This window comes from Chenopodium album, chromosome 2 (genome assembly GCF_948465745.1).
Source record: "Chenopodium album chromosome 2, dcCheAlbu1.1, whole genome shotgun sequence".
Classification (NCBI taxonomy): domain Eukaryota; kingdom Viridiplantae; phylum Streptophyta; class Magnoliopsida; order Caryophyllales; family Amaranthaceae; genus Chenopodium; species Chenopodium album.
The window spans coordinates 81,210,436-81,233,951 of NC_137835.1; the positions used below are offsets into that span (position 1 = coordinate 81,210,436).

At 33.9% G+C, this 23,516-nt stretch overlaps 1 protein-coding gene across 1 annotated transcript in view; it reads right to left on the bottom strand.

Annotated features, from left to right (window-relative positions):
* Nucleotides 1-4,339: 4,339 nt before the first annotated feature.
* The window catches only part of LOC145603050 (serine/threonine-protein kinase ATM-like), a 48,504-nt gene continuing 29,327 nt past the window's right edge, over nucleotides 4,340-23,516 (bottom strand). The window contains exons 45-79 of the mRNA XM_081659182.1: nucleotides 23,298-23,441; nucleotides 23,061-23,144; nucleotides 20,708-20,755; nucleotides 20,507-20,611; nucleotides 20,297-20,383; nucleotides 18,820-19,128; nucleotides 18,586-18,701; nucleotides 17,386-17,452; nucleotides 17,219-17,293; nucleotides 16,793-16,912; nucleotides 15,892-16,056; nucleotides 15,711-15,809; nucleotides 14,631-14,782; nucleotides 14,347-14,548; nucleotides 14,218-14,265; nucleotides 14,030-14,113; nucleotides 13,456-13,539; nucleotides 12,472-12,552; nucleotides 11,613-11,702; nucleotides 10,490-10,552; nucleotides 10,084-10,224; nucleotides 9,854-9,910; nucleotides 9,676-9,735; nucleotides 9,415-9,509; nucleotides 9,201-9,309; nucleotides 8,391-8,480; nucleotides 8,116-8,195; nucleotides 7,959-8,037; nucleotides 7,817-7,863; nucleotides 7,647-7,746; nucleotides 6,694-6,825; nucleotides 6,461-6,595; nucleotides 6,309-6,374; nucleotides 5,247-5,390; nucleotides 4,340-4,669 (exon numbers count right to left, since the gene is read on the bottom strand). Of these exons, the coding sequence (XP_081515308.1) occupies nucleotides 4,592-4,669; nucleotides 5,247-5,390; nucleotides 6,309-6,374; nucleotides 6,461-6,595; nucleotides 6,694-6,825; nucleotides 7,647-7,746; nucleotides 7,817-7,863; nucleotides 7,959-8,037; nucleotides 8,116-8,195; nucleotides 8,391-8,480; nucleotides 9,201-9,309; nucleotides 9,415-9,509; nucleotides 9,676-9,735; nucleotides 9,854-9,910; nucleotides 10,084-10,224; nucleotides 10,490-10,552; nucleotides 11,613-11,702; nucleotides 12,472-12,552; nucleotides 13,456-13,539; nucleotides 14,030-14,113; nucleotides 14,218-14,265; nucleotides 14,347-14,548; nucleotides 14,631-14,782; nucleotides 15,711-15,809; nucleotides 15,892-16,056; nucleotides 16,793-16,912; nucleotides 17,219-17,293; nucleotides 17,386-17,452; nucleotides 18,586-18,701; nucleotides 18,820-19,128; nucleotides 20,297-20,383; nucleotides 20,507-20,611; nucleotides 20,708-20,755; nucleotides 23,061-23,144; nucleotides 23,298-23,441 (3,636 nt within the window). The 3' untranslated portion in view covers nucleotides 4,340-4,591. The remainder of the gene's footprint in view (nucleotides 4,670-5,246; nucleotides 5,391-6,308; nucleotides 6,375-6,460; nucleotides 6,596-6,693; nucleotides 6,826-7,646; nucleotides 7,747-7,816; nucleotides 7,864-7,958; nucleotides 8,038-8,115; nucleotides 8,196-8,390; nucleotides 8,481-9,200; nucleotides 9,310-9,414; nucleotides 9,510-9,675; nucleotides 9,736-9,853; nucleotides 9,911-10,083; nucleotides 10,225-10,489; nucleotides 10,553-11,612; nucleotides 11,703-12,471; nucleotides 12,553-13,455; nucleotides 13,540-14,029; nucleotides 14,114-14,217; nucleotides 14,266-14,346; nucleotides 14,549-14,630; nucleotides 14,783-15,710; nucleotides 15,810-15,891; nucleotides 16,057-16,792; nucleotides 16,913-17,218; nucleotides 17,294-17,385; nucleotides 17,453-18,585; nucleotides 18,702-18,819; nucleotides 19,129-20,296; nucleotides 20,384-20,506; nucleotides 20,612-20,707; nucleotides 20,756-23,060; nucleotides 23,145-23,297; nucleotides 23,442-23,516) is intronic.

Genomic DNA, 23,516 nt, shown 5'->3' on the forward strand with positions numbered 1-23,516 from the left:
ATACTCCGTATATTATTAAAACCTAACATAAATAAAATAGTTTTATGCATATATAAATATAAGAATTTGTTTCAAATATATATATATATATATATATATATATATATATATATATATATATATATATATATATATATATATATATATATATATATATATATATATATTAAACTCTAAAAATGAAAATGGATCAAAATAAATTCTAGTATTATAATTGTATATTTGTATTTAACTTTAACATTTATGTACTAAAGTGGGTACCCGAAATCGAAATCGAAATCGGTGTCCAAAGATTTAAATTCCAATTTCGAATTTTAAGACTCGGTCCCAACCAATTTCGGATCTCCTAAACTTTTAACCGGATACCGAGTTTGCTCACCCCAAATTACTAAGTACGGAGTAATATAAATGAAACTTAATAATAGTTTCTCCAAATGAAATATTGGTAATATGTAACTACGATTTGAGTTTTTTTTTTTTTTTTTTTTTTTTTTTTTTTTTTTTTTTTAAGGTAAGGAGAATTCCCTTGCGAGTTGGGGGGAAATAAGGGATCCAACTTACTTGGGGTGAGAATCGAACCCCTCTCACAGATTTGAAAGGAGGGCCTCCAACCAGTAGGCCAACCTTGATTTTCAACTACAATTTGAGAATGCCTTTCCCATATTGAAACAATAAAGGAATGGTAGTCAACTTACTATATCATTGGACTACGTATACTACTCATATTACCCATTGTTTTAGGGTAAAAACTGTTTGGGATTGTATGTGATTCGATGCTCTTTTGGCATGACCTTCATCTATGATCTATCACGTATGTTGTCAATTCCATAGATAAAAAATAAAAGGGTTAGCTGTGACTTAACTGTTGCAATTTGTAGTTTTTGTGCAATTGAGTCGTTGAAAATCCTTTTTTAAAGAAGGATTAATAAGTATTAAGTGTTTTATCATGGCCCACATAATGGCTAGGTTTGTTGATTTAACATGGTAGTAGTTGACCTTCCAAGAAAAAAAGTTCAAATCTCATGTAGGTTTCGTGACATGGTGAAGTCATTTTATTATTATTTTCTTTAAATCTTTATTTGTCATTTATTGATATAGTAAATTACTAATTGATAGCTAGCTAGGGCATAAAAGATGTAAATCCGATTTACTAGCTCCAAGTATAATCTTTGTTCTTGTATGATTTGTTCTCGTATGTTTATATGGTAAGTAACTTATCTTATACGTATTCTCTCTTTTTGTCACCGACGCCGACACAGTTACAATCACAATCACCGACACTGACACTGACACAGTCACAGTCACTGTCACAATCACCGACTGACACAATCATAGTAACCGCCACCGAACCTTAATCCTTCTCGAAGATCTCTATCTAGATTGCATGATATTTTGTTATACTTCATATAGTATGAATGAAGCCAAGGAAGATTGGAAAACAAACTACAAGTACTTAGTAATATAACACAAAATTTCATTTTTCTTACGAAAATATACATATTCCGTATTATATTCATTTTGCTTATGACATTCTACCCGGCCTGTAGATACATCAATTTATACAATCTACTTTTAAATTATTTACACGAGAAAACTTTCATGCATGAAAGAAACAAAGAGCAAAAACCACATGAGGGTCTTGCATTATTTGACTTGACCCTTTTTATTGAAACATCATTATATATCATATCATCACTTTGATTGTACCATCCATCAAATTATATCCATTGATCCTAGCTAATTAAGCCTTTGACATATAACATTGATATCAAATCCAAAATTTATGACAAAATCACGTGACAATATTATTTTGTAAATGTTTAGCAATATTCGAGTATAACATTTTACTCCCTCCGTCCCAAAAAGAACGACCCATTTGGGTTGATTACGCGGGTATTAAGGAAGTTAAGTAAAAAAAAGTAAAAGTATATTGGAAATATAAATTTACATGGGGTTGTAAAGAAATAGAGAGAGAAAGTAATAAAATAACATGGAAAATCAAATTTTTATATGGGGAAGCTAATTTTGCACAAATATTATTGCAAATTGGTGGTGTGTTAATGCAAATGGGTCATTCTTTTTGGGACAAAGTTTTTGCCAAATGGGTCGTTCTTTTTGGGACGGAGGAAGTACATTCTATTCTTATTATACCAAAACTAATGTTAGGCGTGCTAACCCTAATTAGACATCTTCCAAAACAAGTTATAATGCTCTGATTTTGCAGTAAATTTCTCCCCTTTAATTGTCTGAAATATAAGTGAACAAATTAACCTTTTTCTAAAGCTTTATCAACCAAATTAAAGGTGGAAGGTAGGGGACAAGAAATTTCCAAGTGAAGTTTATTTCCAAAATGCAATGATCTGATATTCACCCTTTATTTTTATTTTTCTTCATTTAGATGGATGATTGGTGCATACCAACTGAAACAAACAGTTACTGATTTAGGCTTGAGTGGATTTAAAAGGTCTAACATGCAATCATAATATAATATGAAACTATATATGTAGTATTATTTCTTCTTTTACATCCTTTTTTTTTGTTTTTATTTTTTTAGGATTATGATTGGATCGGATAATTTAGCATCACTTTTCTCACCACTTAGAATTGTTAGCAATAGATTGTACAAGAAAAACATAATGTTAAATTGACTCACTTAATTTTAATATAATCATATATTCAGCAAGAAATTAGAGGTCACAGAAACAGAAAAGATCATGTTTTTTTCTTTTTAAATTAATTGTAACATACAGTGTAGGAGTTTCAAAACTTAGCAATAAGAAATGTAATGTAATAAGCTCATCCAAGAAAATAAAGTAATCTGATTTCTCTTTTCATAATTACTCCGTATTACTCTTAAATTAGTAGGTGTAGATCATTATTAATCTCTCTAAACCTTGAGCCTTTATTTATCTTTACTTGTTAGATATATAGGATTATTAATGCTAGTACAAGCTTGTTCTGTAAGTGATAAACTCTGTACTTCGTCCAATAGTCCATACCTAATTTCATTTATAGTCAAAGAACTTGATTACTCATATTACACCATTTATACTTTGAAAGTGACATTATTTTTATAAATATATGTACTACCTCCGTTTCATATTATTTGCAACGATTAGACATTTTTTCTCTCTACTTTATGTGAAATCGTTGCAAATAATATGTAACAGAGGTAGTATATTACATTAATTAGGCCACATATACTGAACTTCATTTCCTTTAATTTTGATTCCAACATCCTATCAATAGCAATAGATAATGGTATCTGCAATGCAATATAATGTTCCTTTTTTTTTTTTTTTTTTTTGAAAATTTCCATTAACATGTAGCACAAGCTAAGACGCTCATAATAAGCTAAATAAAGAAAGAATTATTATTAATGAATAACACCACCATGGACATTATCATTTTCTTATGTTAAAAGAATATTACGCCCAATCATCTTATCATCTATCTTTACCATAAATTATTACGACCTATCAACCACACCTCAAATCGTACAAAAAAAATTATGAGATATAATAATGAATTTGAAAAGCTTGTAAATATTGCAATTATAGCCAAACCTAAGCCAAATGCGCTCATCGTTGGATTCTTAGGATGGTAAGAATTCCAAAATAGACTTTATCAAAAGCCGAATGTAGGAGAAAGGAATAATAAAGGGACATCAAATCTTCATCCTCCCTTTTAAATGTTGTATGTGTTTCTTTAGACATTATTTAAATTTTCATAGCCTTTTTCTTTCAAAATAAAATCTTTTTAATTGGTCAATCAAACTATTCATTGTTATGGTGAGTTGGATACTTCACCATTAAGGTGTTTCTTACTACCATAAGCTTCATCCAAAAATATTCCAAACCCTCCTTTTTAATTTTCTTTTCCCAACTATATAAATGTATATTGTATAGTATAAATGTATATATATCATGATCACCATATAATTATTGAAGTATCTTATTCTCCAAGAATGTTGCAGCTCCAACCATCTAGAATCTTCCTTTATATCATGGAAGATTCACATTTTTTATATGTACAGTACATTGGAGCGTCAAACTCACGGTTCATGAAGATCATTCGATACTAAAATGAAGGTAAAAGGGTCGAATGTCCAATAAAAAGGTTTATGTCATAAGTAAAGTTTAATTATGCTGTATTTTAATCTCATTAACCAAATAAATATTTCTTTTTAATTTGACAGCTTAACTTAAATGTGCAACAATTTTTTTTTTTTTTTTTTTTTTTTTGCCATATAAAATATCATGTTACAGAACAAATATTGCAAGACTATATTAGAATTTTAGAACTGAGGATGTCTAAAGTTACAAAGGCAAGGACAACGTTCTTGAAGAAACTAACTTTGATTACTATGCATTCATTTACATATCAGATACAAGATTTGTACACAAAACTGAATGAGCCGCACTGTACAATTCTTGAACACAACACCTTGATATACATATAGTCATGTACAGCCTCAATATGGACACATTCGAGTATTCGACAACAAAGGATATACAGAGAAAGGAAAAAACAGAGGAGAGAGCATAAGACCAACTATACAGAGAATTTTGAGGGCTAATTACTTGTTTCTTCACATCCATGCACCCCATCCAGGGAACATGTTGCATAACCTCTCTGGGTCAATCGCATCCTGTATCAGCTGTTGAACCTAAAACACAGAGACAAAATGTTAAGATTTCTAATAGACATAACCATCTTCAAATGACCTAAAATTAGCTAACCTTTGATTTCTATTAAGAAAGAAGGTTTCCGAACATATTCAGTATAATCTAATGCAAAGTAGACTGTAAAGTCATCTGCGAGGCAGGTATCACGTATATATAAACTACATTAACTGAGGCTTGAGCATAAGGCATGATGCAATTTAACTTGTAGGTTTCTGATGAACTGTATCAATTTAGCAATACTTATGTCAGTGAGCTAATGAACCCCACTAATTGATTTCACAATTGGTTACAAAACAGAAAATGGTATTATACTTATAAAAGCACAAAAAATTAAAAACAAAAATCCTGCTTGGTGATGTTCTTGTACTAGCCTTTGATTTGTTAGTGGAAGTTCAGCATTAAGGATATAATAGTATGGACTTCATATAAAAGAATAAGACAAACAAAGGAAAGACTGAGAATATGGAGGAAAGACTGAAAGATTGGGCTCAACAGTGGATGGATGTAAATATACTTGATTATCGATCTACATTGTCAATTATTACCAACTCAATTTACCTGTCCATGCACACTTCTCATTTCACCATCCTCATATCCATCTAGTTTTTGTTTAACACGCATCAGTGCACGTGCAGCATCCTTATTCCCCTCGCATTCATCTTGCGAGTCTTCCCAGCTAGTCTCTAAATCTTCATCTGTTTCCTGCCAAAGGCAAAATACATGATGGATGAGCATCACTTTCACGTTGTAAACACTGATGCACAAATTCATTTCTAATTTATCAATATTTTTCATTTATTTATACTTCAGCACATGCTTGCGCAAAGGGGAAAAATAAATATATAAAAGGTTACTTTATACAAAGTATAAAGGATTTCTACGATACAATACGTTAAGATAAGATTCACAAAAGATGATAGCTTATGTTACATGTGGTCTCTGTCTGAGACTCTGAGTGTTAGCTAGACCAGAAATAGCAGCCAGTTACCTCATGTCCACTCGACATCAGGCATAGTTCCCACCCAGGAGGCCAGAACACCCAGGATACAGTCTAAGGTATTTAGGGAGTGAGCACATCTGTGATGAACACTGTTTTTAGGGGGGGGGGGGGGTTTCTTAAAATGGTCTTTTTTAGAGCCGGTAAAAATGATCCATGCCCAATTACTCAATTTAAACTTGTCCCAAACAATTATAACCAGAATTTGATGCAAACTGATGATAGTTTAAAAATGACATGATCCTTATTAAAACGCCTAATATTTGACTAATGGTTTACGATAACCTAATTGACAAAAGACTGGAATGTTTGATCACCCCAGATAAGACCAGAATCAGACAAATTGAATTAAGCCCAGCATGACGACTCTGAAGTCTGAATGACCCTCTTGCCAGGTCGTCCTTATCAACTGATGCGTGTTATTCAGTTTTTTTTTTTTTTTTTTTTTTTTTTTTTTTTTTTTTTTTTCAAAAACTTAATAATTGCACTAGCAAGTGTGATCTTGATGTCATCCATGAAACTATCTATTGCACGTTTAACTTAGTTGTGGAAAGTTGAAAGCTACTATTACTATTCCTCACTTAGTTTTGGACTGCTTTCTTGATTTGCATAAGAGAAATTACCTTTTGCCTCTGTAGTGCCTTCAGTGGAGATAGAGCCCATTTATAAAGAGGATCGTGAATGAAAACCTGGATGGTGATAAGAAGGTAACTATAAAATACTAAATTGCTTATTAAAATCCGTGAAGACAAGAGAATTTATGAGTTGGCAGTACTTCAATGATAGTCAGGAGAGCTTCTTTATTTGTTCGCATCACGGCAAGTGTTTCCTCACAACATCTTCTGAAAACACCTTCAACTCCAGTGACGCCCATCCCATCTATGATGTCTCGTGTAAGCCTGAATGGTACCTGGAAAAGATAGATGAACTCACACAATCAAGCAGAGAATTGTAACACAGGTAACACCATACTAATGAAAAAAAAGGCAATGGAATTCATAGACAAACCCTCTCTGGTGTTTTAAGCATCAAGCCCTGTTCAAAAGCTACACCAAGATCAATATGAACAACTTCTGCAGTAGCCTGATCAATTAATATATTCATAGAATGTCGATCCCCCAGTCCAACTATGTAGCCTACCTATAAAAGAGAAACTTTGTGAGCATTGGAAATTCTCTATAGAAGATAAAACTCACTGTTTGCAGCTGAAGCAATTAGCAGCCTAGATTGTTAATAATACACTCAAGTATGTAAACGAAGAGAAAATTTAAGGTGTACTGCAGCACTTGCAAGCGAAAGAATCTCCTTAATCTTTTAATTGGTCTGGTGGAAGTTTACCCTAGAAAGTATATAGAAATTTCATAACTACAGATATTTTGAAGCCAATCAGGTCAATGCAGTTAAGAGGTTGATTGAACATATAATAACTATTTTTATCAGCAACTCCACTGGTAGGGCCCAGGGTTAAAACAAAAATCTTGGTGCGTACATGTTTTCATCCAATGATGTCACCTTCATTTCAACTCTGTTGGAATCTTTTGAGAATTTTTCCATTTCAATTGATTTTCATTAAGGTTTGAAGCCAAGGCCCAACTAAAGATAGTTACTATGATGGCTTAAGTTATTTATACGGTAACGATTTATGTGGATTAGAAAAAGAGGTTAATTTTTTCTACTACAATCAGATGATCTGAAAGAGTTCATCTTCACTGATACAATAGAGCTATAGACCCCCTTGTTGAAGAAAGCAATTAAACATGACATGAAAGAGGGTATGAAGAATATTAGGCCATGATTGTAGCTTTGCAATGATCGTAGCTTTGCAGTAAAGGAATTTTTAAATTTGATTTGATTGATAGGTAGCTAATAGATTATCTCTTGTTGATTTTCCATGACTTTTTATCAACTAATCAATTTATTTTAAATGCCAAAACGAGAAATTGGAATCCTCAATTCCTCACCATTGAGCTGGCTGCCACACTCCGAGTGTAAGCCAATCTTTTCTCAAACCAATCAGCTGGCTGCAAAAATCTTTCCAGAAAGAAGAAATGCATGACAGGCCTGTAATAATCATCACATCAGCCAGATAGAGCCCCAATTTCTAAGCGGATTATCTGAAGGTGACCAGTACCTGAAATTTTCAGACACTTCCTGAAATGCCTTGCGCTTGTCTTTCACCTATGAGAATCAATTACATAGATTTAATCAAGATGTTCAACGTTTGAAAGTTGAAACTGGAGGAAAACTTAGAATAGGATGCAAAAAAGACTTACATTCATCATGTGCTCCCGACATTTAGAAAATGACCAATCTCCTGCACCATAGCGCCCATGTGCACCTCCATTACGTGAGCTGACCAGCAATAAACATTTGAGTACCATAACTCAAAACATACATGGAGTAGGATAATCTATTGCACATCAAACTTACCTTCCTATAAGATATTCACCCAGGGGAAGAGTACCATCTACCCACTCAATAATACCCGCACTAGGAGTAAAAGGGACAACCTGCACAGCCCTCCCAATATTAGTCAAAGAGAACCTCATCTTAAACTTTTGCACTTACGGATACCAGTAAGCCAGATACTTCGCCAACTACATTCAACTTTTAGTCATTTTATGAGCTAAATCACCTTCATGAAGAGACTCACTATGATATCATTGATTTTGAGAAGAAGAAACATTAGAATAGAAGGTACATACCTTGTATGTGCGTACTCCTAATTTTCTTTTCCACGTGTCTTGATTATTATGTAAAAATGTGTTGACCAAGCCAAAAAATTGCTCCATGACCTGTTAGCCACAGAAAAAATGATGTCTAACAATAAAAACCAAATAAATATATAAACACAGGAATAAGAATTGTAGCAAGTAAATGATATCTGCAGCAGAAACTTCAGATTCCATGATTAGTATCAAAGATTGCTTCAGCAAGGTTTGCCAATATATATGTTTCTAGAACTGAAAAAATTTCAAGACAAAATGCTCCTAATTAAACAGGAGATTGTTTTTAATCAAATTACAACATCGAAGAGGAGAGATAAAAGGATAATTAGTAATTATATATTATGTTCTTCTTTTAACAGGAAATTATATACTTTGTAAGTACTTGCCAAAAGCTCATTACAATTTTGCAAAATTAGAAAACAACCACACAATAAAGGACTATGAGAAATAACTTGGTATTTCCCTGAAAGAACCGAAAATTAAAGATTTTCAGTCCAACATTATCTTCATCTTTATCTACACAAAATCCCAAATTATTTTTTGAGAAAGTAGCCTGGAAGTCAGGAACAATGTTACAATGACAGAAAAGACAATGTCAGGGAAAACATATGCTAAATGATAAGAGATGAGGACAGAGCATCATCACATGCAAACAATTATGAACGAAAAAGAAAATCAAATAGACAAATCAAGACTTAAGAAGCAGATAAGATAACAATAAATTACGAGTGAAAGATGTACAAAAAGATGAGATAAAGAACTGAAACTTCAGGTTAAACAAAATACCGCATCTTGTCTCAGATCATCATTTCCAGATTTTGCCAATTGCCTATATATTTTACCATCAGAACCATAGCACTCAACCACTTTTGGAGCATTGATACCATTCATCACTCTACACAAGGCAAGTTCATCAACTAAATGATTATACACATTGCTCAAATACTGATCAGAAGTAACAGGAACAACAAACTTGAGATTTAAAGTTCATTGAACATACACAACAGAATCACCCAATCCTTTGAAGTAGGGAAACGTCCCTTCACTATATTGACAACTACGGTCAACAGAGACATTGGATGTCAACACTGGTACCTGAAATTCAGCGTAGCAGATTTATTATTAAGCAAACCTATAACCACATAAAGTGCTAAGACTATGATATTTACTGTATGCAACCAAGGATTAAGGTATTGGTATTGTTTCTTCAAAAAAAAAAAAAAAAAAAAAAAAAATCATGGTATTGACTAATTGAACATACAAGTTCAAGTTCCCGGACACTTCGAATGTCTCTTGGAAGGCCAACCTTCCTGTTGGTATCCTGTTAACAAAATAAGATATAAAAAGCTACCATTACAATTTATATTCAGATTGTTAGAAGGCTCAAAAAATTCAAGGGTTTAAATCTAGGATATCAAAGGGGAAGAAGAAGAACTAACCTCTCTCCTTGTCTCTAACTCGGCTAGTCTAATATAAATCTCCACCAGTTGTTTCATCTACGTGACACATAATAACCACATAGATCATCAAAACAGCAGGTCATTATTGTATAGTGGCCATCAACATAATTGTACTTTAATCAAACCTTGGAGCTCAAACCAAACTGGCAACTTGAAAGGGCCAACAACAAAATGGTCGCCTACATTACTTAATTATAGTACATGTTTACCTGTCTAATAACGTTCCCATGATGTGCAAGTAACTCTTTCAAAAGATTTTCTGCGGCAACCTTTTTATCTACATCAACCACATACGAGTTTCTACTACGTTGTTTGTCCTTTATCCGGTCACCATTTGCAAGAGCCAAAAGCTGATTCCAAGAGATAAATGATGCAGTGGTGAGGTGAAGGGAAAAAAAAAAGTGATCACCTTAAGTGGAAATTATTGAACCCCCTCCCCCTCCCTATTCCCCCCTCCAAAAAAAAAAAAAAAAAAAAAAAAAAAAAAAAAAAAAAAAAGAGGAATATGAAATTGAGAATATGCTATGAAATGGAAAGGCTGAAAACAACATTGCCCTTTTCCCTGAACCTATATAATATCATTACAGAGAATACTGGATACAAAATACAATATACCTGCAGTAAGGTGTGATATGGGTGCTCAATGGCCATTTTCTTCACTAGTGAAGCCAAAGCAAACTGCATGATTTATTAGGTAGTCAGTCAGCTATATCGTAAAAAGAGCTTTCGCATCAAGAATTTATTAAGCCAAATTGTATTTGGATTTTGAACAGAAGCATATACTTAGACTTAACTTGAACAGGAGACTGTTCTAATTCTAAACAATGCTGCGCGCGAAGTGTAAGATAAGTGAAAATAGAATCTACAAATCTATTAATCCTTATATATAATGAAACTAAGAGCATAGCAGAAGTTTCTATCAAATCACATCCGCCATCGCCATAACTATCTTACACTCTACTCTGCCCTCTCTCTTCTGCAGATTTAAACAGCTAACATTACTTTCTCTCTCTCTTTAGAAATAGACTCTCTTGAATAAAGTTATCAGGATAAATAGACACTCTTGAACAAAGTTATCAATAGAAAGACCGGCTACTTTAGAAAGAATAAGGGATGCTACTGCAAAAGTAGCATCACTAATAACATGCAGTAACCCCAACGATGCCATTAATGGAACTAACTCAACTGAAGCCTTTTCTGTGATTATGATTGCAGCTGACTTTTTCTATGCACGTTGAAAATACAAGTCTCTCCAAAGGTTGGGTTGTTTTGTTTTGCAAAGAATCATTCTCTCTTTATGATGCTCAACCCTAGTACGGCGGGCATGGTTCAAACTTACAAGTCTCTAGAGGTGATCAAGATGGGCCGGGCTTTTGGCGGGCTATGGACATGCATTTTAAACATTTTTATCTAATACTTTTGGCTGGTCCAAAATAGCCCAAAAGCCCGGTCTAAATATATGGGTTTTGGACTTATTTGGGCAAACATTTTCAGTCCAAACCCTGCCCGGCCCAATTTAGTGAGACGATTTTTTATTCTTTGACTCACCCTTTGATCATCTCTACAAAGATGCTTTCCCTTGAAGTGTTCAAATCTCTAAATTAATCTAAGATATCAAATATCCTCGCATCATAGGTCTCTCCAGGACTTGTGGCATCAATTATACAAAAATCTATCTGCAAAAGCCAAAAAACTAGTAGACAGTGTTGTTGCTGCTGAAGTATACATTCTGGTATACCTGAAAGCTATGGGGACCTTGAACTTCTTTTGTGCTGCCCATCCTAGATGCAATCTGGTAGACAAGTGGTATAAATTTGTACGACTGAACCTACAAACATGAATTTCAAAATTAACAAATATGATTGCAAATTATGACAGATTAAAATTACAGAATAATAGTCCTGTGGAAACTGAAATACAAAATCAAAAAGCTGGCAGTCAATCACAATGCACATGAATCATGACAAGAATGGATACACAACGACGCAAAATGAAACTGTCTTTCTTGATATCACTTTCACTCCGTGTAGGCTTTCTATCTCCAGGTAGCATTGAGTATAGGGGATGGGATGATTTCAGTTGAGCATAAATACAGATAAGGCTTTTAGGATTTGCTTGGAGATGAAGCAAAAGGGCCTAGTAAGAGGAGAGATTAGGTAATAAGAGAAAGCCAATAAAACATCATGATTTGAAACAATCCATTTTACAGACAAGTAGCCATCTCAGATCATTTTTGTATTTGTTCCCTCTAATTTTCTATGGGTTAATTAATATTTACTGTGACAGCCTATCGATAGATAATAAAATGAAAACTAATGATTCTAATACATTTTGAATTAACCTTTTGAGTTCCAGATATTCATTGGAGAATTCTAAATTGTTTTCAGAAAAAAACTGGCAAAGCACAAGTCTAGATCCCTCATGATTACACCATTTGCAGGCCTTGGAACTTAGGAAGAGAGGGCACAAACTGGAATACCAGACAGAAGAAATGATTTGATGTCAAACAATCAAACATTCACTTGTATAACATCTAGCTTCTAAGCACTGACATATGATTAATACACTAATTTTGCTTTGCAACAACATTTACATACCTCATTAACAGTGTTAACCATTGCCTTAATAACATTTTGCCTAGAAGAGAGGCCAAACCAGATTGAAACAAGTCGGAATACCTGAGATAATGATAGAAACTAGATAAATTACTGCTAACGCAGGAGTCAATCAGGCATACGAGAAAAGAATAAAGTGTGTGCCTCGACACAACATGCCAGCAACTATATAAATAATTTTGTAATAATTAGAGGCTAGATAATGATTAAGATATAATTATAACTAAAATTTGGGTCACAATTGAATTATTTGTATCTTTAAATTCATTTAGCAGATATAATTTCTACATCATATCATAGATTCATTTAAAATGTATTTAGAAACAAGATTTATTTATGGTATATTTACTTAACAAATCTTAATTACAGGATCAAACTTTCAAAAGAATAGAAAAACAATGAGACCATATAAATTGAATTATATTAATCCCTTCGTCCCATAATGATGTGTTCATTTCTCACTTTGCACGAGAAATAAGGAAAAGAAAGATCCCTTTGTTTGCATTGAATGACAAGTACATGTGCTACTACTTTGTTATAGTACAATTTTTGGTACATGTGAAATGGTGCAAATGGAAAAATGTGAAATGGTGCAAAAATCCATTAACAACAACTTTGTTATAGTACAATTTTTGGTACAAAAGGGTAGGACAAGATTTTTAAGGGTATAATTGTCTAAAACCACATGACAAAAATGAAATGATTCACAAATGGGCAAAAACTTTTGGGACACCCGAAAAGGAGTACATGGACATCTTTATGGGACGGAGGGAGTATCATTTATATATAAAATTTATGCAGATAGCATTTAAGAAAGTATATTTATCTTTTGTTCTAATTTTATCACTGGCAAGCTCCAGCATCGGAAATTCCTATAGGGTTTGACATGTATGTTTATCACAAAAGAAGAGAAGAATAGAAACGTCCAAGCATTAAGTACCAGAGCACAACAAATTGAAAACTAACCACTCTGACATCGTATTTTTCCCCTAAGATGAGGCAATGTTTATATCCATCAAGTGCCAGGTTCAAAAATTTATCTCTGTCATCCTGAAACATAAAATAAAAATGTCTCAGAAGCTGGATATTGAGAATGAATCACACTTTCTATACAAATGTTTATGCTTATAAAGGCGGAAACAAAATTACTACAGAAGATTAAATGGCGGAATTCATAGTTACAACCACCTGTTATATGGCTGATGAAGTACAAGTACAACAGTGAAAATATTTGTAGAACTTTCACATTAGACAAGAGTGTACGTACTTTTCCTTTCATCTCATTGCTATTGTCAATACATCCATTTTTTTCTACCAAGTTACATCATCAAATTGCACTTAACAAGAGTGTTTGATGTGCTCTAATGGAAAGTATTTTAGCTCGAAATGAGTTGTTAATCACATTCAATATTAAATTCCATATATCCTTAAGCTCTGACTATAAGCATGGAATTAATACAGCATGTACATGTTATGACAGCATACAGCATTTAGTGACAAAGAAGAAACAAAAATCTGAAAATTTCCGGTTACAACATACCTGTAATTTTTCAGCAACCTCAGTGTCCAAAGCAAGTTGCTTTTGCAAATCCTGTATTTTTAGTGAATAGTCTGTTTTCTCCCCCTATACAGCAGAAAAAATAAGTCTTGAGGAAAGGGATAATGAACGATTATACTCTATATTTATCATCTATATGTACAATAGACCAGTAAACAGTGCTAACTTGCCTTTGTTGAACTCCTGAATCTCTTAATGAGAGCGTCCAATTCCATTTTCTGCATTAAGATAAATTTCACGAGTTAATTCACTTTGCTTGGTATATTGCATTTTAAGTTCTAACAAGATTAAATTAGTACCTTGTGTTTCCTTAAACGCAAACCAGCTTGCCATTCGCTGGAATTCAGCCTGTCTTCATGACTTCTAAATAGTGCATCTGCATAATGTGCAAGATGGAAATGTGCCTGGCATTTTTTGTCCACAGATTTCCTGTTGATAGCTTTGAGCTCCTCAGCAAATGTCACAGCACGCTTCAAGTACTTTTCCAATATTGTCCTTGAGCTGCATCCAGTTCAACTATAAGTTGCCTACATTATAGAAAATGTTCATATACAGGAGATACATGCATGATATTATGACCGACTTGCTAGATCGAGTTTCTGCAAGCCACTTGCCAACCAAACGATGTACATCTGATGCATCTTCATTTGATTGGTTCTCTTCTGCAATATATTTTGCAAGGTTGATAGCCATCTCTTGCCGACCTTGTGCTCTCAGAAGTTTGGCCTCTTCAAGCTGCAAACACAATTGTAGGTAATGACCTTTCAGGTTTCAATGACACCTTAGATTTTTGGTATCAGACTCCACGCTGTCCCCGAATGTAACCTTGTGACATAGTGTTACCATATTCTTTGAAGTTACTGATCAAGTAATTTTTACTGATATTTTTAAAAGCTTTATATGTTTAAAGTGAAGAGAACAAGGCCTAATAATAGCATAAAAAGGCCATTAAGGGCTTCTGGAGAAACACAATTAAATGCTTGTCATCATTCCTCTCGAAAACATCTCTCTCAATGGTTAAAATTCTATTATTAACAGCTTCATAATGCTTCTTGACGTCACCTAATGCTTACTAGCTCCTGTGAAGCTTGCCATGTTCACTTAAAGAGGTCGGCTAGAAGTTTGTGGGCAATCAATTTTCCCATGTTTTGGTTTATAAAATAATGATATACTCTATTAACATTTTTTTCTCCCATACCCAGGAAATATATTTTCTTATTTTGCCCATAATCATAGAATTCCCACTGCCCTGTGTCCCTCGTACTCAGTGTATCTCTGGCAAATTCTCATATTTTTGAACTAATAAGAACAAGCACATCATTCTTGCCTGGCAATACAACTATCCATATTCCAAAAGTTAAGCTGATATATGGTTAGGTCCTGATCAGGAAAAGTGTCTCTATAACAAATTCTCAGCACAAGCGGTAACTGGTAAGTTTAGAAATGAACCAGCCCAACCTACATACTGTTGAAGAAGTGAAGGGTTTAATTTCCAAATTTTTTTTGAGTTACTGCATCTAATAAATAGTCAACAGTTTGTCTCCCCCCCCCCCCCCCCCCCCTCTTCCTTTCTTGGCAAATTCTAAACTGATACGGTGTTTTTTCTTCTTTCAAATCACATTTAACACTTCAGTTTAATAAAAGAGTAAATTAAACTTTTTACCCTGCCATGCCAGTACAAACTTGTATTTTGGCCACCCAATTCCATGCACATGAATTTGAATTCATGTAAAGATGCAGCAGCTTGAGAGAACATAGTACCCTATCAATAAATAAATTGTTAGTAAACAAATTGACAAAAAATCCTGACAAGAAAACATAGTATTTTAATTAACGAGTAAAACCTTGCGAAGAACAGATGAAGATTGCAGAAGATGCTGAACTGTACAATCCTTACAACCCAAAATTTGGAGCAGGACTTTTCTGAATGCTACAAATGGCTCTAACAAGTTCATGTGCAGTTGTGTCTGCTTCACAATGTACTTCCACTGTGCATTCAGACTTGATAGCTACATTATAAGATAGAAAAGTGTGATCACCAGTTTTATGACCATATATATGACTACAACCCAGTTGGAAAAAGATCCCCCTTTTCTTACAAAGAAATTATGTAAGTTAAAAATGCTCCTCCAAAAGTATGCTACTCCCTCCGCCAGTTTTCATTCTTATGCTTTGACTAATATCTTCAACTTTTTAGTACTTTGACTTTAAAAATTCACTATTATAAATATCAAAATTATATCATGTGGGATCTTGTTAGATACGGCTTGAAATGAATTTTCTAAATATCAATTTTCCAAAATTTTTACTCATATCATATTGAATAAATACACGGTCAAAGAGGAGCATTAGAGACCGTTGACTCCAAAGCGTAGAGAATAAAAAGTGACGGAGAGAATAGTTTACACTGAGTGTCCTAATATGAAGGCATTGCTGGACTTGCAAGTCATAGTAGCTATAATGCTATGAGGATGAAGACTGTGGGGGTATAGAGGAGAAAGAACCTAGTTGATGTATCAAGGCAAAGCATTACATTTACGGGATAATATGTTTAAATGAAAATGATGTGTTTTTAATCCATCTAAATTCTTTCATTCACACTTCTCATGGATAGACGAGAAGCTATAATAACAATTGTCTTCAGGAATATCTTACTACAAAGAACTGACGGTGAGTATAACACACACATTAACCTTTTTGTCTGAGAGAGAACCAAAAAATGAACAATAAGATAGCCTCAAGTACCTCATCCAGCACTGGAAAAGTGGGTTCAGAAAGCACATTACACTTATCTTGCCAGGAACTTGTACTGTTACACATTGGTCTCCATCTCAAATCCCATGTCATGCCCAGATGATCAAGGATCTGCATAGTGTGAATAGGGAATACATATATTAGGGTCTATCCAATTCTCCTCTTCAACTACTTATAAAAAAAAATACGGAATTTTAACTCTGCGATGTGCACAACTTAGTTAAAGTTTCACAACAATACGAGGCTAAACCTTTGAAGCAAAATTGGGTTAAAAGAAGATATACAACAGTGGAAATATTGGAAATGGAAAGAAAGATGAGCATCAAATAACTAAGGTATATACCACTTGGCATTGTAACTGCTGTTCTATGATGTGCAGCCCCTAAAACAGTAAATTAACTTTACCAGAGCATATACCTGTAGTTTAACTATTGTCGAGTAGATGTACTCTGTGCTCTCCTCACTTGCATGATAAAGAGACAATGCAAGCTCCTAAACACATAAAATCGTAAGTGAGTTGCCTATGTTCCTATATTACATTAATATGCTGCCTGTCATAACAGAAAATCAGACATAATTATGACCTGTTTGGAATCCTTCAGTTCTTTAAAATATTCACGGGAATCCCCTTCTTGCAATGCCCTTAAACAGCTGATCATATAAAGTAGAGGCACAACATTAATCAAGAGAATGAAAACTCTTACTCTTTGTTTGCAAATCAGGGCACCCCATCAGTATATATAGGATACGGTTGTGCAAATCTTACATTCCAGAGTCTGTTGGGTTAAAATGTAGCTACAACAAACACATGTACATCGAAAGAATAATTGAGCGGCAAGTGGGTGTGTATGTTCAATGATGAGTGTGTGCATGTGCTGGTGCATGTGTGGAAGGGTGCACAACTGAATACATCAAAAAGAGAAATCCATATGGCATGCATTATTGCATTGATGAGCAGAAAGATTGTTGATATTTAAATAATAAGGAAAAAGGAATAAAAAATTTTCAAATATTCATTAACTTTTTAGTTAGGTGGAAAGAACCAAAGTAAAAAAAATCTTAAGATAATAAATATGTATACCTAGAACTTTATCAGAAATAATATGTGCTTATAGAGGGGCCTGAGTTAGGCTTTTAAAGAGTGCTGCCTAGACGAATCCTTGTACCAAAAAAAAAAGGTCTCACTGGGAAGGCAATTCTATTTTGTACAAACTGAAATACATTGTTCTCATGGTACCCCTTTGAACTGTTCATATTTCCCCTAAAAAATGTTCAATTGCTCACGGAGCGCTTCTCTTTCATCCATCAGCCCATCAATTTTTTTTGAACTGCTCAGTCATGTACTAATCGGACGATGCTAAGTTGCGGTGCACGAAGCACACTGACTTTAAAGCAAGAAGATTGAAGACAGAAACAGGGGCTGAGTTCAAGTAGGAACTCAAATACACAATTATACCCAGAGAATAGAGATTTGTTGCTTGGATGAAGTTGCAAGAGACATGCCAAAAGGGCTCTATTAGCTACTATATGAAGGAATATTCAGCAATAATGTTGGACATCCAATACATGAATGAGGACTGTTTGTTCAACTTCATTAACAGTTTGAATAAATCGGCGCAAAAAGAGATTATGAGTACCAGCAAAACATGGTGAAGCCCAAATCCAAGTGTACCATGTGAAAAGTAATAATCATTGGGTATCAATTCGCCAAAAACTAGACAGGTGTCATATAGAATATTCAAGTACCTTCACATTCATTATCAGGTTTGATGAAAAGTAGTTACCTATGCAGGTTTTGATTGAAACGGTCACTTCTAGTAAACTGGTTTGAAGCTATTGAAGTGTCTCCTATGTTAAACATAGAGAAGTCCCAGTTGCCAGAACGCCAAGCAGCCTCATACTACATATAATTAAAAGAGGCAAATCAATTAAAAGAGTTAGCATTAATAAGCATAATGAGAGAACAACTTTAAAAACAATCTCAAAGCTCATCAAGTTCCTTCATATAATCAGTCAACCTGCAGTTCCACAAACTCCAAATCATGTTGGAATTCCCCTCTACAAGAAGCCAACCCTTGACAATACAAATCAAGTGTATGGGCACACCCGATTTGTTGCAGAGATTTAATGACCCCTTTGTATGGCTTTCTTCGCTTCACCCCTAATTCTGCTTCCGATAAAGACACACAAGAAGTTGCCCTACAGCTTTCATCAGTTGAGTACTTTGGATAATTCTCCAATGACTCTAGCCTCACTTGCAAATCATAATATTTGAGAGCCTTGCTCCAGTTGCCCTCATGTTCGAAGGTCAGAATTTGAGAGGTCAGCTTCACAAAATCCCACAACAGGAAATATTTATCAGTTCTACATATGAGCTAATTGCACTCTTTCATCAGTATTTGAAATTTACATTGAAGGCAGGGTGGCAGAGAGATTAAACTAGAATTCAGATAATCAAAAAGCATTTCATCATAGCAATTTCTTCAATTTCTACCAGTATATATCTTTGGATAAAGGTAAGGCCAAAGTTTTGTGAGAATTGTGACAAAGCTTCTTATAAAGATAATGAGCATTCTCCTTCTAATCTTAGAATAGATGCATATGTTGAGCAATATACTCCCTTCAGTTGAAGATAAGTGCAATTTTAGGATTACTGCCCAAATCTAAGACATAATATGAGAGGTTGGAAAGGACATATTTCCCGTATTCAATCAGGTCAGTTTTGTTTGGGGGGGGGGGGGGGGGGGGGGAGACATGCTATGAGATTTTGTTTGAGGTTGAATACATAAATCTCTTGGAAAATATAAACTAATTTGAACTAAAGAAAAAGATCCTAAAACACAGGCCCTGTACTCTTCAACTAAATAATATCACTGCAGTAAAAAAAGAATGTCTTGATCAGAACAAATCAGTTTTGAATCAGTAAAGCAGTACATGTCATACAGTTGAAGATCAGTAAAAATTAGCTCTGATCAATAAAATCCAGTTTTATTCAGCAGAAATCAGTTTATTCTGTAGAGCTTTTTTTCAGTTCAGTATAAATCAGGTGAAGAGAACAGGGCCTTACATCTGAATGGAAGAAATAATGTATAGCATACCTTTTAGTATGTACGAGCTATAATATATACAAACACAATAAGCAAATGAGGCACTAGTCATATAATATAATTATAATTCTGACAAATGGATGAAAAATTTTGCACTAAAGATTAGTGGAAGATCATCAGTTGCCTCCAACGATTCGCTTGAGAAACCTATAATCTAGCATGATACTAATACAGCTCAAGCTATTTAATTAATAACAATGCTCTAAACAAAAGGCAGCATTCTTTGCAGTACAAACATTTTCAGAATTAACAAGCTCAGTTATAAAGTTTCCAAAATTAGAAGAAAAAAAAAAAAAACTATCAAAGGCTGCAGCATGCTGTGCTTCCTTCAAACCAAATACAACTCAAAGACAGAGACTTTATGCAACCATGTACTTTGTTAACAGACCTTGTGGGATTGAATAATTCCATATAAACCGTCAGGTTCATTTATCCGTGTGAGAGCTGAGAGAAGTAGTTCAATATGTTTGGGCAACTGCATGTCAAAATATTAAAGAGGTTAACATTAAAGAATTCTTTCTCATCCCTTTTTTTTTTATATCTAATTCATGCATTTCACAGCAAAACTTAAAGCAGTATCTCTATAACATTCACTCACTGTTTCAACATGGGAAAAGTCAGGCTTTCCAAGTGTAAGGTTCTTGAAATGGTCTTCACACCAGTGCTCAACATACAGCATAGCGGTAAAGTAAGACCCACAGAGCTGTTTTTTATCAGCAATATTAGCTAGGAGAAATATTAAAAAAATAATAATAAAGAAACTGAAAAGGCTTCTGTAAATTGCTATATTGGTACTCACAATTGCTGACTTCGCCACGGTAAGGTAATCAACATTGAGCCAGTACACCTACCAATATCAAGAACAATACCTCTCAACACGAAATCAAGGGAATGACGACATAATAATCATCTAGCATGATCACTTTCCCCACTTTTTCTTTTGTTCTTTCTATTATTCAAATCGAAATACAACTAACATTATCGATACTATTTGTTTCTACCATAACCATTATTACAAGTAATGGTTTATTGGTTTAGTACTTCTAATCAGATAAACAATTATCCACAAGTACACAACGCACCAGTGGATACATCAGTTCTTTAGTGAACCAATTTGAATTTTCTAAGGCCATTATGTATCAGTTTACAATAGTCAATACGATCCATAAGAAGCCAAAACAGACGTTTTCATCCTTCACCCGGTATGAATCCAAGCCCTGGCTTTCCAGCAATTAATAACCATATGACTAATGAGAAATGCATGCCATGTGGGGTTGTCCACTATAGCCTTATCAACCTATATAAAAATAGACTACATATTTTCAATGGGCAAACATAACAGCAATCATGGTCACCTCAGGACCTTCCCAAACTCTCTCATGACCAAAACAGAATCCATTTAGGGGGGGGAGGGGTTTCTTTGACCATTGATGAGTCTATTTTATATATATTTTTATCCCCCGTCCCAGTCATATTTATGCTTATTTGAGCTATGGAGAGCAATTTTTATTACTAATATACATTTTCTGGAGTTTATTACTAATATACCTTTTCTAGTGTTTTTGTAGAAATGATATTATTTTGTTAAAATTTGCAGATTTATGATAAATCCCGAGCTTATTGAGCCACTGCGAAGATATTGGAGTTAGATTGAAATTTATGACCGGATATTTTAAGCCCAAAGCCTAATTAGAGAGATTTAGTCCGACGATTAAGGGCTCGATTAAGCAAAAGAGGTCCAAAGTTCCCACGCGAAATACGGACCAAGCAGGTGAAGAAACTTGGGCTAACAAACTCTAAAAGACCAAGTCTAAGAACAAAAGGGAAATGTAGGTTTGAAACCCAGCTCGTAGCTCCAGCTAACGAGGCCCAATCAGGCGGCCCAATGCCCGATCGGATAAAAAAGATGCAAGCATGTTATTAAGTCAGTTTAATGATTTTCGGGCCCATTATTGGTACATAGGCTGATTTGGGAGGATATCTTCATTTGTCAACTTTCTTCAACTATTGGGCCTACTGCTATGGGTTGTTGTTGCTGATTTGGGTTTTGTTTAGTTGGTTTTTATTGTTTAGTGGGATTAGAAGTTGATTAGGAGTCAAACTCCTATTTCCTTTCTTATTAAAGGAGGCTTTTACGTAGGTAGATTAAGCTTTGTTTTAGGTTAGGTAGTTTTAGCTTTTGTTCTTTTATAAATTTAATTAATTTTTCATTAGTAATATTCTTTTAGTTTTCATTAGTTAGATTTCGTAACTTTTCTTATGCTTTTATTTTATTTAATTTACTGCGTTCATATTAGTTTTATTATTATTTTTCTAATTATTCTTATTTTAATTGCTTTGATTAGTTTAGATTTAATTATGTGTGAGTAGTTTACTATCTAGGGCCTTTGGGATCCATGAATAATATCAAGGGATGATTTATTATTATTGATTATTAATGTTTTGGGTTAATTTCTTATTGATTGTTATAATGTTGTGCAATTAGATTAGCATTGGTTTAATTGTATGATTTATGCAATATTGATTCGAGATTCGATATATGAGAATTGATGTTTAGGCTTAGTTTCAATAGGCTGGTTAATTTATAAATGGTTAAGTCAAGATTCAAGTGATGTGATTTAATACCGCTAGATTAATTCTGTGATTGTAATACGTAGCGAAAGCCCTTTAGAATCTGATTAATGTATGCATTAACAATTTATTATTGTCTTTCATCTCGGAGTATTATTTATTGGTGAACCTATGCACTATATATTATTGATATTCTCTTAGTCTTATTGCTTAGTTTAATCAATTCCCTTACTTTAATTCACATAGAATCATTTTTTTTTACTTGATAATTTAGATTATAATAATTAATTAAGAATAAAAGAATATTGTTTCCCTGTAAATTTGACCCTACTTCTTTATCTATTTTAGTTAGTGGTTTTAGGAATTACTTTTGATTAGGTGATACGACTAGATCCTGTCAACCATTCTAACCAGAAAGGCAAACGACACTTAAGTTTAAATTGTAATTTATAATTCTGACAAAATCTTGGATAAAACTAAGTCAACTGACTCCAATGTCCATCAACATCTTCACCAAAAATAAAATAAAAAAATAAAATAAATAAAAAAATAAAAATTGCCCATCAACATGTATCCCGTACCTTATGCCACAATGCGGTGGATGATCCTTGGGCCTTCATAGATGCCCGTGATTTTGCACCTTGTGCAGAAGAAGACCGAGAAGCCTACATGACATCAAATACTTGCTACATGAAGATGCCAAAATTAAACACTCAAACATATTCTCTTCCACCACCCTCCTTTGATGGTTGTCCACTAAAAAGTTTGGGGGGGGGGGGGGGTAATCAAATAAACAAGGAGGTAAGTTAAAAGTTCACCTTTGAATTTTCTTGTTTATTAGATATTGAACCTGTACTGGCTCTCTCCATCACATGACACAGTCGTAATTCATTTAATACTTCCAACATCACCTGAATAGACTTGGTTAGCTTATTCGTCTCAACAAGTATATGCTGCTCTACCTGCACGTTCAGTTGGAGATTATTGTAGTTTAAACAAAGTACAGATATTGGAGAGGCCTAGCCCTACTGGCTTAG